Source organism: Artibeus jamaicensis, unplaced genomic scaffold, assembly GCF_021234435.1.
Source record: "Artibeus jamaicensis isolate MK-2021 breed Jamaican fruit bat unplaced genomic scaffold, CSHL_Jam_final contig_519, whole genome shotgun sequence".
NCBI classification, from domain to species: domain Eukaryota; kingdom Metazoa; phylum Chordata; class Mammalia; order Chiroptera; family Phyllostomidae; genus Artibeus; species Artibeus jamaicensis.
Window position 1 is genome coordinate 58,676,445 of NW_026521871.1, and position 17,577 is coordinate 58,694,021.

The following is a 17,577-nucleotide window of genomic DNA, read 5'->3' on the forward strand; positions in this document are numbered from 1 at the left end:
CTGAACACCAGGGGGCAGACCAGCCCTGCTCTCGCAGGTCACCTGCAGGGCGCTTCTTTCTGCCTTCTATTTTGGCCAGCTTGCAACTGAGTTCGCTAGATGAGCAACTTTTATATAAATTATGACTCCTACCACAGCTGTACACTGTTGGCGTGACTGTTCAAGTATCTTTGCATGTGAAATACACGCACAGCAGTGTGCTGTTAGTTTATGTTTAGTTTAAACACACGACACCATCCGTGTGCACAGAGAAACCTCGGTAACACGGGGTCTTGCTGTGAGACCCCCATGAGCCGCTGAGAAGACTGAATGTAGAAAAGTGCCTCACGATGTCCTGCAGTTGAGGAGACACCACAGGGCCTCCGGTCCTACACCAGTGACCTGATGGGCCACCCCTGCTTCCCTGGCTCTGCCCCCATGTCAGTGTGAGGAGGCTCCAACACGAATTCTGAATTCGCTTCCAGGTCACGTTACCCCTGTGCCCACCTGGCACGTCCCAGGGCACGGCACACACCGACCCCTCTGAACAGGCCAACTTCCTGGGTGAAGGACAGTGAGCACATTGCCCGCCCCAGCCAGGCTCCGCCTCCCGCCCCAGCTCAGACACCCGCGGGAGGGAGGAGCACCTGCCCGCAGGCTGCCCAATGCAGCCAGGCACTTGGGGGTGGGGCGTGGCCCACTTTCCCCAGTGCCCCTCACACCCTCTGGTGCTACTCTGCACCCGCCCGCCCCCGCTTTCCTCCCCACGCCCCCCTGTGTTTCTGCTGCACCCGTGCACATGGGCGGGAAGGCGCCAGCGCCCGCCAGCAGGACCGGTCCCCAGCAGGCTCAGGTCCTGCCAGAGAGGCTGACTCAGTGGGCGGTGGAGGCAAAAGTGGGAGGTCGCCATCCCCTCAGGAGGGGGCAGGGGATGGTGGGGCTTTGGGGGCTGGGCGCAGAGCAGGCTGGGGCAGCTGTGAAAACGGCCCAGGTTTGCACATGCCGGCACCGCCCCCGAGGCTGGGTCCTGAGAACCCAGAATTTCAGGGAGCGGCCCCTTTGGGATCATCTCCACGATTCCGTGAGCCCTGTGGCCGGAAACGAGCCTCAGGCACCTGCAGCGACTTTGTTCTCTACAAGCAGGATGGCCTAAGTGACAGGGAAAGTGGGTCATGAAAACGGGGTGAACCCGGGGGAGGGGTGGGAGGGTGAGGCAGGGCCCGGCTGCCCCCGAGGGCCCCTCCGCGTCCGAGCCCACCGTACACACTGTCACACCTGTCCCCGCGCCAGCGCTGCCCACCTGCCGTCCTCGGTGCCATTGGCCGGCAGGGCGTCCCCATCTTTGCTCCAGGCCAGCGTCAGACTCGGCGCCAGGTGTGGGTCGCAGTGGCTCTCACAGTGCAGCTCGAGCGTGTGTGATCGGGGGACGCGCGGGTTCTCGGGAGAGACCCGGACGGTCGTGGCCTCTGTTTTAACCAAACAAGCACACGGGTCAGAACGGCGGAGCTCACACTGTTGCCACGAGTCTGCGGTTCAGCCCGCCACGGCATCGGGCGGGACAGCTCCATCTCAGTGGTGCCGCCATGGCGACATCCAAACCCCCACGGGTCACTTCTGCTTCTGTCCACCTGGGCCTGGGCGTCCGACAAAGCCCACACGCAGAGTGAGCCCAGGGGCAGGGGCAGTGCCTCAGCGAGTGGCCTGCTTCCTGGGCTCCAGGAGCCGAGCAAACAAACCAACGCCTCTCGGCAACAGAGATGGCCTGGCCTCTCCTGCCGGGGCTCTGGGCCTGGGGTCCCCGCGGGCCTGTTCTGCTGCACTGATGTACACAGTAGGCACCCCGTGCACGCTCGTGGGGTTTTCAGAAGCCACATTTAGAAGTGAATTAGTGGGGGAGGGGATTAAAAAACACAGATGGCAGCCTGGGAACAGTCACGGAAAGTAAGGGACCACAGGGGGAACACAGCCGGTGACGTGGTGAGGGCCACATGTGGTGCCGGGTGGGGACTGGGGACACCAGGGGCTCGTGATTGACACAGGGCACGGCCGTCTGGCCACTGTGCTGCACCGGAACTGATATAATGCTGAGTGGAAAGTCTAGTTAAAAAAGAAAAAACGTCTAGGAGAAGGGAAGTGGGTGTAGGTACAGGTCAGTGACATTGGCCGTGAACCGGTCATTGTTGAGGCTGGGTGGTGGTGGGCAAGGTTATACTGTGCATCCTAAATACTCCTGAGCAAATTTAAAATGTCAGGTAAACAGCTTTAACGGTCTTTTTACTTGTAAATCACTAGTAACCACAACCTGACGCTCAAACACGGGCACCGTGGCTTCCTGGGAAAGTGCTTCTTCCCTCTGACGGTTTCAAAGCGCGAACCCTCCTCTCCAGGGCCACACGGAAGGGGCAGGGCGTGGCCCCCGGCGCCGCCCCCCACCCCACAGCTCTGTCCTGACCGTCACTGACGGAACTGACTAAGAGGCAGGTGCTGACAACTTGGCGATTTGGTCGCCCAGGCTCAGAACGCGGGGGCTGCCGGGCTGGATTAGCTTGCGGTGAGTTATCAAACACCCGCCTCCTACCTGGAAGTTCCAAGTCAGAAGCCCGGGTACTAATGACAGAAGGACAGACGCCCTATAACAGCACCTGCTCCGCTGAGGTGGTCCCACTGTGACAGCTCCTAATGCTAAGGGCTCGACGAATGCAGGTGTGTCCGCCGTGCGGAGAAAATAATAGAAGAGTGACCGGCACCAGAGCTTCCTGCTGGTGAAGGGCCGAGCGAGGGTTTGAACCCCAGCCTGTCAGAGACCAAAGCTCACGCCTTTAACCACTGTGCTGTGTCACCTCCCATCCAGCCCCGTCCTTCACGTGCCTCCTTAAATGCCATCGGCATCCTTAACTCTGCACTGGTATGGCCCCTGCGTGGCCCTGACACGTCGTAAAACGGCCATCGGGGCAGATGGACGACATTCCTGGACTTGACCGTCTCTCTGGCGAGCTGCAGTGTGAGGTCCCCGGGGGCCGGCGCGGGGGGCGGGGGGCACTGGGCTGGGAGGGTCCTGTGAAGGGCTTCACCCTCACTGACGTTGAACCTGGCAGGGTAACTCCCCCTGCAGGTAGTCTGGCTTCGTGAAGCAAAGAGAGGCGTCCTCCTGACTCCGAAGGGCATTCTGTGAAACCGCACGTGAGGCTGTGTGACGCAGACAGACGCAGGGCGAGGGGGACACCGCGAGTAAGAGAATACTTAGGTAAAAACGCAGCCTGTGGGGGTGCAGGCGGGCCACCGAGGGCGAGGGGGACACAGACATGGGAACACAGGGGAGCGGAGGGGAGCGGAAGGGAGGGGGAGGAAACCAGTGGGAGCAGGGGAGGGAGCGAGGAGCCACGTGTGTGCTGTGGGTTGGGGAGAGAGAAACGCCAAGGTGTCGGGAGCCCAGGTGACAGACGGACACCTGCCCTGTGACAGGTCCCCAAAGCACGCCCTGCCCTCACGTGGTGTGACACCCTCCTCTTCTCCAAGTTTTCCTGAGCGACTTTAGAATCAAAATACTACTGAGGCCCCAGGACCTGAACAGACAAGAAGCACGAGGCTGCTTCCCATTCAGAGGACGAGCCCCTCGCCCACTGGACCCAACTATGGAGCTGCACTTTGTACATTTACTTGTGACGCTTTTAGCTCAGAGAGTCGGTAACTTGTGACAGTATGTGCTGAGTTGGTTATTGACCTGGAACAGTGACAGAAACACCCAAATAGGACAGGTCAGATGTCCCAGTCATCCCGAGCAGACCTCGCCGGCTCCCCCCACCCCCCGGCCCCGCAAGGGCGGGCAGGCCCTGTGCTCTCGCGGGGTCTTCTGGACGGACTCGGGGTCTGCAGACGTGCAGACAGGTGTTAGCGAGCCTCACACTCCCTCCACCTTCAGGCGAGAAAACAAACACCCGCTGGACCCGCGGGGGGATCGGCGCACAGGGAGGGCGACGCAAACGTACTTCGGATGTCCAGACTGGCCGTGACCGCGGTCTTGCCCTTGGCGTTTTCCACCCAGCAGGTGTAGGAGCCGGCGTCCTCTTCGGTGGCCCTGCTGATCTGCAAGGTGCCGTTGTCATGGACGTGGTACCGCGGGCCTTCGACGGGCCTGGGCTCCTCCACCCTCAGCCTGCGGACAGAGAGGCACAGGACAACGCGGCCGTGAGAGCGGACACACACCCAGGTCACACACACTCGTCCCTTCTCCCGGGCCCTGGCCGACCCTCTGCGACGCTCCCACGGGTCACAGGGGACCATCTCATATGCCCCGACAGAGGGCACCTGGAGGACCAGGGTCCGCACCCCGGGCCTCAGCTCTGAACCAGCAGTGGGGCCGGGCATCTGGGTGCCGAGCACAACGGTGCATCTTCCCGGCTCACAGCTGGGGACTCCTCTGCTCGGGACCACCGTGGCGCACTGTGCCTGAAAGCGCTGCCTTGAACGTGGTCCTGACGCCTAGGCACCCCCTGCTGCACTGTGGGAGCCGGGGCCCCTGGCCCCGGAGTCCATCCTGCGCTGTTCATGGATTCTGCCGACCCCTGTGAGCCCCGGGGCACTTCCCCTGCCTGTACCCCGTCTCCAGGCATTTGCAGCCACATCCCGGACAAGTCCCAGTGGGTGGCCTCGAAGCTCGAATCTCACAGGACTCCTGCCGTCCCCACAGGATTTCCCAGGGCGCCAAAAAGTCCAGTAATCAATACTGACACTATTTTAATGGAGGCCTTATTTACTTAATTATTATGAAGTAAAGACCGAAAGAGTTGAAAACACAGCCTGACTCGGCCGAGCCCGGGAAGCCCACCGGCACCACCGGCCCGCGCGTCCCCCTCAAAGGAGAGAGTGACCCCAGTGTGTTTCACTGCTGCAGGTCGGCCCCTGACACCCGCCGCTGAGTCTGCCCCAAGGTGGGACCCCTGCCTGGGCCCTGCTCTTGGCCAGTCTGGGACCGAGGAGAGTGGGCGCCCACCAGGAGCATGTGGGGGGTCTGTCCACCTCACCCCTAAGGCCGGGCTGTTGGTGGTGACTGGGGTCGGCCACACACCTGCTGCGTCACTGCGGGCAGATCACTCAACCTTCAAAAGCCTCAGTTACTTCCGGAGGGCGTTTAAAAATCAAAACCAATGCAGTAAAACTCCAGGAGGAGTTCACATCCCCGCAGGCCACAGAAAGACAGGCTCTGCCCCCACACGTGAGCGACGGCCCCTCGGAGCAGCAGGAACGACCGAGGAGCACGTGAACCCCACACACGTCTCCTGAAGCCACAAACACGCCAGGCCCACCAAACAGGGCCCCTCCCACCATCAACACGATTCAGTGCAAAGCGCGTGCCGGGGAAGGTTCATGCATGTTTGGAATGAAATGCAGGTGTAGGCAATCATTTCAACTTCGTCTAAGACAAATCAACAAGGAAGGCCCCACCTTGAACGCACCCAGAGTGAAACTGCTTTGTCTAGTCACCGGCCCCACCCACAACCTCCTCAATCCTCTGCTTCCCCGGGCGGGCAGGAACGGCTCTCCACCTTTCCCCCTGTGCGCACACCCCGCAGGTGGGGCCCCAGCCTCCGGGGAGCTGTGGGTGACCCCGTTTCTCCGAGGCACCGGGTACGGCAGCCGGGCGGGAACCGGCGGCCCCGGGAGGGTGGACGGAGGAGCCCGGGAGGCCCCGCGCTGACCGCCATGGGGGGCAGGGTCGGGGGTCCACTTACCAGGACACCACCGCCTGCGGCGAAGCGAAGAAGTCGCAGTGCAGGGACACGCTGGACCCGACCACGGCGGCGTAGTCCTCTCCGTCGTCCGTTTGTATCAGCGGAGGGATATCTGTTTGAAAGTCACGGGAGAAATAACGTGTGCGAACCAACGCGCTCTTCATGCAGCCACGTTTGTGCTGTGAGAACAGAAAGGAGCGGGGGCCACGGGCTGCGCTCCGGTGAGCAGCGCGTCCGAACGCAACACGCGCTGGAAAAGCCCGGTTTGGGCGCCAAGTCTGGGGCCCGAAGGTGAGGGGAGAGGGGCCCCGTTTGCCCCCGGGTTTCGTGTGTCCAGGACTCAGAGTGCTGCGGGGTGCGGCCTGGACCCCCCCGCCCCGGGACACGCACCGATGACGTCGACGTTGGCGGTGGCCAGGACGGTGCCGTGCGCGTTGGAGGCCTCGCACTGGTACACGGCCGAGTGGTTGGGCTGCAGGTTGGTGAAGCTCACCTCCCCGGGGAAAATGACGTCGCCCGCAAACGGGTTTTCTGCAGGAGGTTAAAGGGTGTCGGTTTGGTTTTTAAAAAAAATTTTTAAAGGACCTGAAATACTTAACGACCATTGATTAAACGTGCCCCATAGGATTTACATTTTAAGACCAGTTCGGGGTGACTCGTGGTTCACCGTGTCGAATTCTTCAGCATTTCCTAACATCGACTGTGACTCTGCAATTTCAGCGTCCGCACATGGGTGCTTACTGCCCAAGCCCAGTCGCCTCAGCCCCCTGCTGCCCCGCACCCCCGCCCAGAGGGAAGGTCGCCGGTGAGCCCCACTCTGAACCGGAGGCCCCGCCCCTGGTTCGCGTGGGTCCTGCAGCGGCCCAGCACCGGCCCCTCGGTGAGTCCTGGCTGCTGTGTCTCTCTCTTCCCCCCTTCGTCCTTCCCTCCTTCAGAGCCCTGTCCGCTGTCTGACCGCTTCAGGGGCGTAGCTCTCAGACCTCATTTACCTCCAGGGGCTTAGAAAACAGGCCCAGCTTCCTACTTTGTGGCAGAAATCCTACCTCACACCCAAGTACAATTCTGGAAATACATTCTGGAAGCAGCAGTATTTAACACTTGGGGTGCATTTGTTAGGGACCAAAGATGGCCGTGGACGTCACACAGGTGATGTCTCAGAACCCACGGGCTCCGCACTGCCACGGCTGCCATGTGGATGAGCAGACGGGTGTCGGCGAGGGCAGGAGACGCAGCCCGGCCTCGTGCCTGGCACCACGCCAGCGGCCCTCGCTGTGACAGTGCCGTACAAAGGAAAACATCTTAGCTGGGGTGCTGGGTGAGGGGCAAAGACGCTAAGATTTTAGTTTAAATGATGTCACCGGGTCACCAATCAACCTATCTTCATGTGTCTTATCGTGTCGATGGGCAGCAAGCCACATCGTGGGAGAAACGTCAGCTCGGACTCAGCGGCTCCTGGGGACCGGCTCTACACCCCGCCGGGCTTGTCAGTAATATCGGATCCAAAACGCGGTAAAAGTGAGGCCTACGGCGACCACTGTGATGTGGTGGAGTGGGATGGAGGAAGGAGAAGAGATTCCAGGAGCTCGGAGATCTCAAGTCATCAGCCCACCCTCACTCAACGCACCGGCCCGTGGCTGGACGACTTGTAGCCAGGACGGGGTGGCAGGGGCCAGGGCCTGCCCTCCAAGGCCGAGGTTGGGTGCGCTACCCACCGTGCCTCTGTGGCGAGCCGGATTCCGCTCCCTGCGCAGACCTGCTCCCTGCAGACACAGCAGGTGCCTGCCCTTGCCTTCTGGGGAGCCCCGCCCCTCCCGGAGAGCCCCGCCCCTTCCAGAGAGCCCCGCCCCTTCCAGAGAGCCCCGCCCTTCTCCTTCCTGGAGAGCCCCGCCCCTGCAGCCCCCACCCAGCAAGGGCACTGACCTTCGATGGGCAAGCCGTTGACTCTCCAACGGATGGTGGGCTTGGGCTCTCCTTCCGCCTCGCACAACAGGATGACACTGGTCCCCGTGCTGTACACGCCGCTCTGCGGCTTCTTCACCCAGCGTGGGGGCTCTGGGAACAAAGGCAAAGGGGGCCGTCAGGGGTGTCGCCCAGGCTGGGACGCCCGCAAACGCCACCGCCTGCGCTTCCGAGACGTTCCACCAGGTGGCAGACACGGCAGGGATTCCCGGCAGTGTGCGGAGAATGTCCCGTGAAGCCCTGCACTTGGGCAAGTGTGCATGCATGTTAGCGTTGGAGTGCACGTGGGCATGCACCTGAGTGCAAGCATGAATGTGTGCGTGGGTGTGAGCGGGGGCGGGTGCACACACGTGTGTCCTCTCTTGGGCTTTGAGCAGGGATGGGAAGTTCAGTGAACTCAGCTATCTGTGGTCACTACTCAGCTGCAGGAGGGCCTGTCTGTCCCAGGACCAGAAAACAAGGGAGTGGGGACACGTGTGTTTAGCGCTGGTCACGCTCACGTCCACGTGGCAGCCAGGGTTTAAGCCTGCTGCTATTAAAGGCGTTTTTAAATAAGATTTCAGTGTTCAGCACTTCCGTAATTTCTGTATCTGTTTATCTGGGGAAGAATGTGAGAAACACCATCTCCCGGAGAGTTCTCTGTAAAAGGGGCAGGGAGCCTAAACTACGGGTTCCGTTCTGCCCTGTGAGCATGGAAGCGGCGTGCACCTTCCAGTGCCCGGTGCCGTGGTGCTGCCGCTCCGAGGGCGCCCCCGTGCGGAACGAGACACTGCCTGCAGCGCAAACACCACGGCCGGGTTCTGTCGCCCGAAGCGCTGGGCCGTGCCAGAAGCGAGTCAGAGGTGTAGAGTGCGGATGGTTTGAACAATCCGGTGTCGGAGAACTGCACGATTCCTGCAGGGACTAACCCCTATCAAGTGCCGCTGGCTTATTTTCCCTGAGACGTTCAGATTTCCATTTTAGTTAAAAACGGTAATTCTCTAAACCACATGGATATGGAAAACGAAAACTTTCATTTAAGCATTGTTTCAACGTAAAGGAGGGGAAAGGGGCTACATGAAAAAAACACCTATAAATTCATCAGGAAAACCAAAAATATGCCAGAAATCCTGGCAAGTTCAAGTGCTTTGGTATTTGTTCCACAGTGTATGAACTTCACACTGAAACCCCAAGTTAAGGATCTGAATTCATAATCTACAACCTGTAAATATTTAGTTTAAAATGTAATAGTCAAATTATAAACGGCGTACCTCTCCCTGAGGTGACGGCTTCTGTTTTTTTTTGCATGGGTGTGCGCATTTTATGGCATCCTCACTTTTTTTTGTCTTTTCATAAACCACGTTTATGATCAAATATTTGACCGAGAGTAAAAGTCCCACAGACACGAAAACCATCACCTTCCAATCGGAAAGCTCTCCGAGCGTGTAAAAGCGAAGGGATTCGGGGACGTGATGGTCAGCGGGGACGGGGACTGTGGGGACTGTGTGACGTGTCTGAAAGCTGCTGAGAGAGAGAAGGCCTTAGAGGTGCTCATCACAGGGAGAAGCCTGTGTGGACGGGCAGACACACGTGCTGGGCCAGGGCCCATGGGATCGAAGTACCGCATGTGCACACAACTACTGGTCCTTCGGGACCTTGCAGCTCACACGCCCCGGGTCAGAGCGTCCCCAGAGACCCCAGGGACCACAGCCCAGGGAGGAGAGGGGAGGCCGGGACCAGGGAGGCCCTGTGACGGCCAGTCACCTGTAACCTCCAGCCTCCCGTGTGGCTCACAAAGAACATCCCAGGAGGCTGAGGACCCGGCCACAGTGTGGCTGGGGTCCCACGAGGCAGAGAGTGGGGATGCACCCCAGAGCGAGAGCCTATGGCCCTGCTCCCACGAGGTAGGAGCCGGTGACAAGAGGAGGAAGGCACGAGAGAAGGGCCCAGATGGTTGAAGAGTGAAACGCTGCAGGAGAAGCCATTGCTGAGCCTCAGTCGCTTCTGCACTGTCCTGAGACCGGCGGTAACCGAGGAAACTGCAGACGCCGGAACCTTTGCCAAAACGGTAAGTTAGAACTAAGATGACAATGCATCTCTACTGAGAACCTAGCACGTTCTGGAGGCAAACGTCTGAACGTTCAGAGTGTGGTGCGTTCGGTAGAGATGTTTGCCACTAGAAAGGAGACTTGGCACCCGCAACTGAACACACAGGCCGCTTTTCAGGAACAGATTCCTATTCAACACGCCTATTCTGAATAAGTGAAAACGGCCGTGTGCTTTCCAGACCTGGGTTCGACTGCCACTTTTAGAAACAGGTTGGTCATTTGAACACGCGGCTTTGTTAAGCACCTCAGTGACTGAATGTCATTGAATTCACAAACCCCCTTTTAAAAGGCGAAACAACTATGGATACAGAAGTAGGTATAAATACCTTCTTATTACTAAATATTCCCCATGAATTTTTGAAGTATTAAAATTTCAAAAGTCCTAAATGATTCAAAAGTTTATGATATCATTGGGGGAGGTGTATTTTTAAATAATCAGTTCAGTGGGATTGGGGTCATATTTTTATTACTGAATTTCTCATGTTTTAGGTGTCATTTTCATATAGTTATATTAACTTTTAGACTTTATATATTATACTTTACATATAATAGATGTATGATTAATGTAATACATAATGATATAACTAATATATCAGTGTACTTATACATTAGTTATATAAGAATGTATTATATTTATCCTATAATAATTATAGACTTAATATATATTAATTACATGTTACAAATATAAATACGGACGAAAAGGGGCCACGCACTGAGCCCGACAAGCTCAGGGGAGGCCTGCACGACGCCTCAGGGACTCGGAGACCAGAGTGACCACCCAGGACGGTCTGAAAGGAACACTTCCGCACTCCGAGCGGGTCAGGGCGGGGTCACGACCTAGGCCTGCAGGTGTCGCCCTTGACCAAGGTCGGCCTTCGCCCCGACTGAGCCTGTGCCCGGTCTCCGTGCATCTGATAACACGCCTCCGGGACGCCAGAGGGACCCCGTGCCCAGGCCCCTGCGGGACAGCCAGGCACCGGGACACAGGCCCCAGAGCCCCTGGTCGTCATCATCCTGTCCCCGCATCATCTCCAGGTGCCGTGAACGTTCACCGTTAACCGGTCAGTGCTCGCCAACGCGAAGGGGGCGCACGTCTCTCCACTCCACTCGGCGTCCAACCCGGGGGTTTCCCGCTCTGCTTCCTCCCGCCCCCTTCTCCCCCCACCGGTGAACGTAACCCCTCACACCGCCTCCTCTGACTCTAACCTGTAAAACAAGCTGCAAAACTGCCTTCTCCGGGGCATCGTCTCCGTCCCTTGAGAGTTCCCTTCCTGGCCGTTGTCGTCAGTTTGGCTCAGACAAACCCATAGATGTCATCTACCAACTTGGATAGGTCTTGTGTTGACATGACAGATGCATGTATAGTGAACATGTGAGGACATGCTTTCACTCGTGTTTGCCGTGCACTCGTGCACAGTCACTGGAGCTCTGAGCTAGATAAGCACAGCCACACACGGAAACCTGGAGAGCAGAGCGGAGCTGCGAACCCCGGGGCCCCTGCTGTTCTGCCCCCGCAGGTCGGTCGCAGGCCCCGAAAACCCAGAGGCCCCCAGAGCCGCCCTTCCTGGCTGGACGCGCCGCGCCCGGCTGTGCGGGGCGGGCCGCGGGGAACGCGCGGGGAGCGGGCGGAGGGCCCGAGCACCGCACCGCGCACGCGCGGCCGTGGCACAATGGGGCTTTCAGAAGGGCTCGGCGCTCGCAGCAGCCCCCCTTCCTGACCCTGGTGCGAGTTTCCAAGCAAGAGACAAAAGGAGGGAAAGAGGAAGGTCCAGGAAGGCAGGAGAAGGCCGAATGAAAGGGCGCTGGCCCGCCCGTGAGATTGATGACGGCTGTATGTTCGCTGTTCTCACCCGCAAAACAGGCCAAGCCTCCTCGGCGGCTCCTCGCGGGCCTTCGGGAGGGGCAGCTGCCGGGACACGCAGCCCAGGGCACGGTCGGCGCTTTCCCATTGAGGGGGAAGGATTAACTGCTCCCAGTAAAAACAGTATTTGCATCTCAATGGTGCTAATAGCTGCTCTATGAATAGCGGGGACAATTTGCTCAGGAAACCTGTATTTCTTTGGAGTCCTACATCAACATTTCAAACTGAGTAATCGATTTTACATCCTTGACTTTTTTTTTTTGCAACCCTTGCAATTCTTTTCAACGCTGATCTTGCAGTGGAGGAGCCGTGGCCAGATTGTTAAAATATTCCGCTCGGCAGCGCGGCTCCAGCCATCTGGAAGGGTTTCCAGGAGTCAGCAACGCGCAGCCGGAGCAGCGGGCAACCAGAGGCTCTGGCGCCCGGGCTGTGTTGGTGCTGGGACGGCGCCCGGGGTGACCACACGGTCTGGTCGCCGACGGTGACCACAAATGCAGACCCCGTGCCCTCTCCGGCCCTTCCTCTCCCAGCTCCTCCGTGACTGACGGACGCTGCGGGAACCAGCCCGTCTCTGTGTGCACAGTGGGCTTCCTCCCGACTGGCCTTGCTGTGTCTGCGCACGGAGTGTGACACCCCCGCCCCGGGGTCCCGTTCCCCCCAGGCTCCACCAGTGTCTGAGTCTTCATTTCCTCCCACTGACTGACACAGGGGGCATTGGCGTGGGAGTTCCTCACGCAAACTGTGGCCTTAGAGGTGAACTTGACCAGAATACAGACAGAAGCCCCAGAGCGCCAGTCCCCAAACGCCAACAGGGACGATTCCCTTCAACAGGAAGACCACAGGGCCTACGACCTGCACACCAGGCATCACCCCAGGGCACGGCCTCGTACAAGGACCTCGGTGCGATCGGACCCAGGGGTACGGTCTGCGTCCGTTGAGTTCCCCGACTACGACGAGGGGCCCTGACCTCCGTCCGCCCAGTCACCACCCGCTTCCTTCTGGGATGCCCCAAAGCACCGTCACGTTACTCGTTACAAGCGGCACGGCACTGCGGTCGAGGCTCAGGTTTCCGGGGAGAGGGCCTCCGTGTTGTGTGTGTTTGCGCCTGTTCGCCCGTTCCAGAGACAGGCGGTGTCACTGCGCCCAACCAACCCTGTGAATGTCACCTCGCCCCAGGCTGTGGACAGGAAAGAACAGACAGGTGTCCAGGAAAGAGCCCGGACAGCGCTTTGTCTGCCCCGCCCGTTTCACAGGGGAAGAAGCCGCGGCGCAGACGGCGGCACGAAGTCGTGGAGGACGCAGCACGTTCAGGGCAGACTGCAGCGCAGCCCACGCCTGGCTGGCCCACGGTGACCCTTCCTTCCCTGGCAAAGTCCCTTCTCTCATGACCGGACCCAGTGCAGGGCCCTCTCCATGGCTGACCTGGGGGACCAGCTTGTTCAGCTGCTGTCTGAACAAGCCCTGGAAGCCGTCGGCGCTGGGTCCCGCGCGTGAGGTCTCCCTCGTCACCTGTCCCCTCCTCTGTGGCTCTGCGCAGTGACTCACAGACAGATGGAAGTGGGAGGCGCAGGGCCCACTGTACAGCCAGACGTGGGAGGAGCTCACCTGCATTCACACGTGTGTGGGTGTGCTGTGCGTGCAACTCCGCACAACTGTTACACGGAGACACGTGCCAGCGTGGGCGGCGAGCGTACCTTCGACCGTGACGTGGAAGTCGTGCGTGTCCGACCCCAGGAAGTTGGTGGCCGTGCAGTGGTAACGTCCTCGGTCCTCGTCGGAGACCTTCTCTATCCTCAAGGTCTTGCCGTAATTTTCTTTGGTTTCCCTTCCTTTTGGTAGATCACCTCCCACTTTCTTCCACTCGATCTGTGGAGTCGGTCTGCAAAACAATAAGTAAGCGACAAACATCTTTTAAAATAAAATGTGACGAACCCGTGGGACAGACCTCGTGGCTTCCCTTCGTCCCCGACACCGCCCTGGGCCAGCTCAGGCCTCTGCCATCGCCACCTCCTTCAGCTGCACCCCAAACCCTGTCTCTTCCGTCAGCAGGGCCTGCGTGCGGGACAGGCAGGGGTGGCTGGATGAAGGACAGACGCACGGAAACAGCCCGAGGTTTGTTTCCAGTGTGCAGCCTCCCTGTGGGCGACCCGGAGTGGCCTGAAGTCACAGCCCCCTCCCCTGCGTGAGGCTGGACGACAGGGTAGCAGAGAGCCCGCTGTCAGCCGGGGGCGGCCGTGGGACCCCTCTACCCCCGCGGAAGCTGATTCTCCAGAATATGGCTCAGAGCAGAGAGCCCAGGAGTGGCCGGCCCGGGGGGAGCCGGTCGGGGAGGCCCAGAGGAGGGAACCTGTGCCGTGGCGGGGAAAGCCCGGACGCCGCACCCAAAACACATGCAGGGAAAAGCGGAAAGTAAACAGAAGGACCAAACGGACAAGCCGTCACTCTCTCCTCCTTCCTAAGGGGACGGGAGTGGGGATGGAGCCAGACAAGCAGGCAGCAGGGCCCCTGTGATGCAGACGTTAGGGACAATGACATGGGCCGAGTGGAACCGGCGGCGTGTCCTCCGCCCCCTCCAGCCGGGCCCTGAGGGGAAGGAACCCCTTCTTGCCAGTTTTATTGATGCTGCTCTTTATCCCTCACTATATTCTTTTTGTTATCAACAAAAAACATTTTAACAAGTGAAAGGTGCTGAGTGGGTTCTAAAGTTGGGGCTTGTTATAACCCTTTTCCCACAAGGCTCCGAGAAGTTAACTCATGGGCTTGTGGTCCCAGGCGGGCAGGTGGCACACCCGGACCCAGCCTTGGCTCTCAGTGGGCCCTTTCTGTCACCGAGTACTGTGCTGTTCCCTGGGCTCTTGCCGACCCTTCTCTGTCCCTAATAGTGTATTCTCGGAATTTGCGCATGTAGCCAAATTAATCAGTTATCGGTTAATCACTGAATTGCTTACTATCCTTCCAGCCGATGATCCCAGGTGGCACGGACAGGCAGTGGCTAAGTCACTCGGATGCAGACAGCCACTGCAGGTACGGGGAGGACCTTCCACCTGCACACGCCTGAGCTCTCTCACCCCACGCGAGAGGCACGTCCTGCCCCCAGAGCGGAACCGCTGCGGGAGGGCGGGCAGGAGCCGAGCCAGTGCACCGCCCGGCTTCCCGAGCTCGCACTGAACAGGTGCTTCCCCGGAGCCTGCGGACGGCCTGCCTGTGGCCCATCTGTCAAAACGGCAACACGCCAGGTCGCAGGCTGCTCCGGACCCGGTTCCCCCCAAACCGGGCTCTCACGGTGCTGGCATTCGCTCTCTGCAAAGGCTCTGTGTGTGTGTTTGCTTGCTTTTTGCCAGTCTTTGAAAATGAGTCTAATCCTCTAAAACCTACCCCTTGGAAGAAGAGAAGGAATGGTTATAAGTATCAGCGACCGTAAAGCATCATTTCTCCGGGGCCGTGTAGCCACACTCCTGCGAGTAGGCTCGGCCACGTCCTTACCAAATTTGTTCTTTTTTCTTTCTATTTAATTTAGGGAAGATTTACTGACAATATTTGAACGCTGACGATCAGAAGAAAACTGTGTTGCTTAATTTGTGTTACTACACAAGCACACACTACGTGGAAGGCTCAGGGTTTCGTTCGGGTCGCTGTCCAGCCCGACTTCCCCTCTGTCTGCGGGCCCCACTGCGGGCCACACGCCCCCGCCCCCCCGACTCACAGGACCTGTGGGGCCCTCAGTCACACGTCAGGGGCCGGGAGTCGTCCCATCTCAGGGACCACTCTGCGTCCCCAACATCACTGACCGCGTGGGGATACCGACTATGAATTCAGAGACGGCGGTGACCCCCGTGAGGGCGTCATTCCTCCAGGGCCAACTCGTGTGACTGGAAGGCAGGGCCGTGGCTCCCACCGTGACTGTCCCCCAACCCCACACAGTCACCTTCCCGCACAGCGGACACCGGACTCCCCAGGAGGGAGGCCCCATCTCCGGGTCAGTATGTGGACGCCCGTGGGCTTGTTTAGACAGACCGGCCAGCCAGGGCCCTCCCGGACAGAAGGGGGCGCTCCCAAGGTGCAGGGGCTATAAAGCCACCAGAATCCACCTCTCAGGTCTAACGGGAAGCTGCCCACTCAGAAAACACACTGAGTTTGCAAGGCCGTGACCTTTCACCTCCCACACCCCGCCCACCACCCACATGCCCAGCTGCCAGGAGCCCCGAGCTCAGATCGGACAAACTCAGCAGCCGGGGCCCTCCGCGGAGGCTGGGGCCCGGGGTGGACCGCCTGGCGGACGCAGGCCGGGCGAGGGCCCCCTTGCCTGAGCAAGGGTCACAGAAGGTGACCCTGTTTACAAGGGCGACGAGTTCAAGACACACGGGGTGACAAACGTACCTGACTTTGGGGGGGTGGATGCACAATGGAATACACGGACCATGTGTCGTGGGAATGTACCCTTGAAACCTGCATGTCCCCAGTCAATTTACTTTTTAAGAACATGGACCCAGGGAAGCCTCTCGGGCTTTTGTTGGAGGATCGGAAACATGTTCTTCTGTTCCAGGTGGGGGAGTCCGGGGGTTCCGTTTTCCTGCGAACCCCCCTGAAGTTACATGGAGGGACCTCCTTGGGGGCAGGGGCGGCAGGTGGAACGGGAAGCGGGGGCAGCACGCACGGCCCGCAGGCGGGAGTGAGACCAGCACCCCAGAGAGGGACCCTGGGCTCCAAGGAGGACACCCAGAGACTTAGCTCAGGGGACGGTGTCCTCACCGCCTCTGCTCACGCTGCCCCGGACTGACAGAGCGCTGGAATTATAATCCGGCCCAGCCCTGGCCTGAACCCGGGAGTCGGGTGGAAGCCGCGTGCCCCGCAGGTGCGGCAGCGCACTCCGAAGGAGGACGGGGAGGTGACCGGGCCGTGCGTGCAGCCCCCACGGGCGTCTCCCCGTTTACACTGCGGCAGGGACGGCCGGGACGGGCCACTCACAGGCCTTCGGCGAAGCACTCCAACAGCAGCGTGTCCCCCCGGAGGACGGTGACGGGGTGCTCGGGGCCCTTCTCGGCGGCCGGCAGCAGCAGCCTGGGCCTTCTCTGCTTGATGGAGTTCGCTAAACAGAAAAGAGAAGTCTCCTGTTTTTCTCAAACTGAGAGCCCAACCCCCGTGCCACCAAAACACACGTGACCCTGCGCCCCCCACGCGTGTGCCAGTGCCACGGAGACACAGGCTCGCCCCTCATCTGAACACACGGCCACTTAACCGGACTCCCTCTGCCCCCAAGGCTGGGGCAGACACGCAGAGAGGGCCAGGGAGCGTGTCACTGCCACGCCTTCGGGTGCAGGGCACACGGGGGGATGGCCAGTCCCGTGACAGAGGCCCTTCAGTGAACCAAGGCTGTAACTCCACGCCCCGCACGTCTGCCCCACTGGCCCCGCTCGGTGGCTGTGCGTGTCTGTCTCACTGAACGCGTCTGAGTGCCAGCCGAGGGCCCTGCGGCCCTGCAGACTCCAGGACCCTCACTCGGGATGCCGGTGACGGACACTGGGCGTCTGTGACCTCACCGCAGTCCTCACGTGACACCTGCGTCTCCAGGTCAGAGGGACACAAGCCGCACAGGCCTGTGGCGGCCTCGCTGACCGCACACGGAAGTGTGCGATTTAAAAAAACTTCCCCAGGAAAACTTCTCAGACGCAACGGCAAGGAAGGGGCCTCCGTTCTCAACGCCCCTTTGGACCGTGTTTCCCCGAGTCCGCCTCACTGGCTTCTGCGCCCTCAGCGTGGGGGGCCCGGCTGCCCAGCCTCCCCTCGGGCGTGTCTCAGACTATCGTTACAAACAGCACCATTAAACTGCAGTCAGAGAGTTCATGTTACATGTTAGCGACATGAGTGTTCATGCTGACGCAAATATAAATCATGTCTGTGTTCACATGTCATTAAGTGCCATATTAAGACAGTTGTGTCTCTGATGTGCTGTGAAGGTGCAACG

At 59.6% G+C, this 17,577-nt stretch overlaps 1 protein-coding gene across 2 annotated transcripts in view; it reads right to left on the minus strand.

Annotated features, from left to right (window-relative positions):
- The window catches only part of CHL1 (cell adhesion molecule L1 like), a 96,481-nt gene that overhangs the window by 14,104 nt on the left and 64,800 nt on the right, over positions 1–17,577 (minus strand). For both annotated transcript variants that reach the window (XM_037128687.2, XM_053668947.1), the window contains exons 8-14: positions 16,581–16,701; positions 13,310–13,494; positions 7,629–7,760; positions 6,099–6,239; positions 5,709–5,820; positions 3,966–4,132; positions 1,280–1,445 (exon numbers count right to left, since the gene is read on the minus strand). In XM_037128687.2, the coding sequence (XP_036984582.2) occupies positions 1,280–1,445; positions 3,966–4,132; positions 5,709–5,820; positions 6,099–6,239; positions 7,629–7,760; positions 13,310–13,494; positions 16,581–16,701 (1,024 nt within the window). The remainder of the gene's footprint in view (positions 1–1,279; positions 1,446–3,965; positions 4,133–5,708; positions 5,821–6,098; positions 6,240–7,628; positions 7,761–13,309; positions 13,495–16,580; positions 16,702–17,577) is intronic.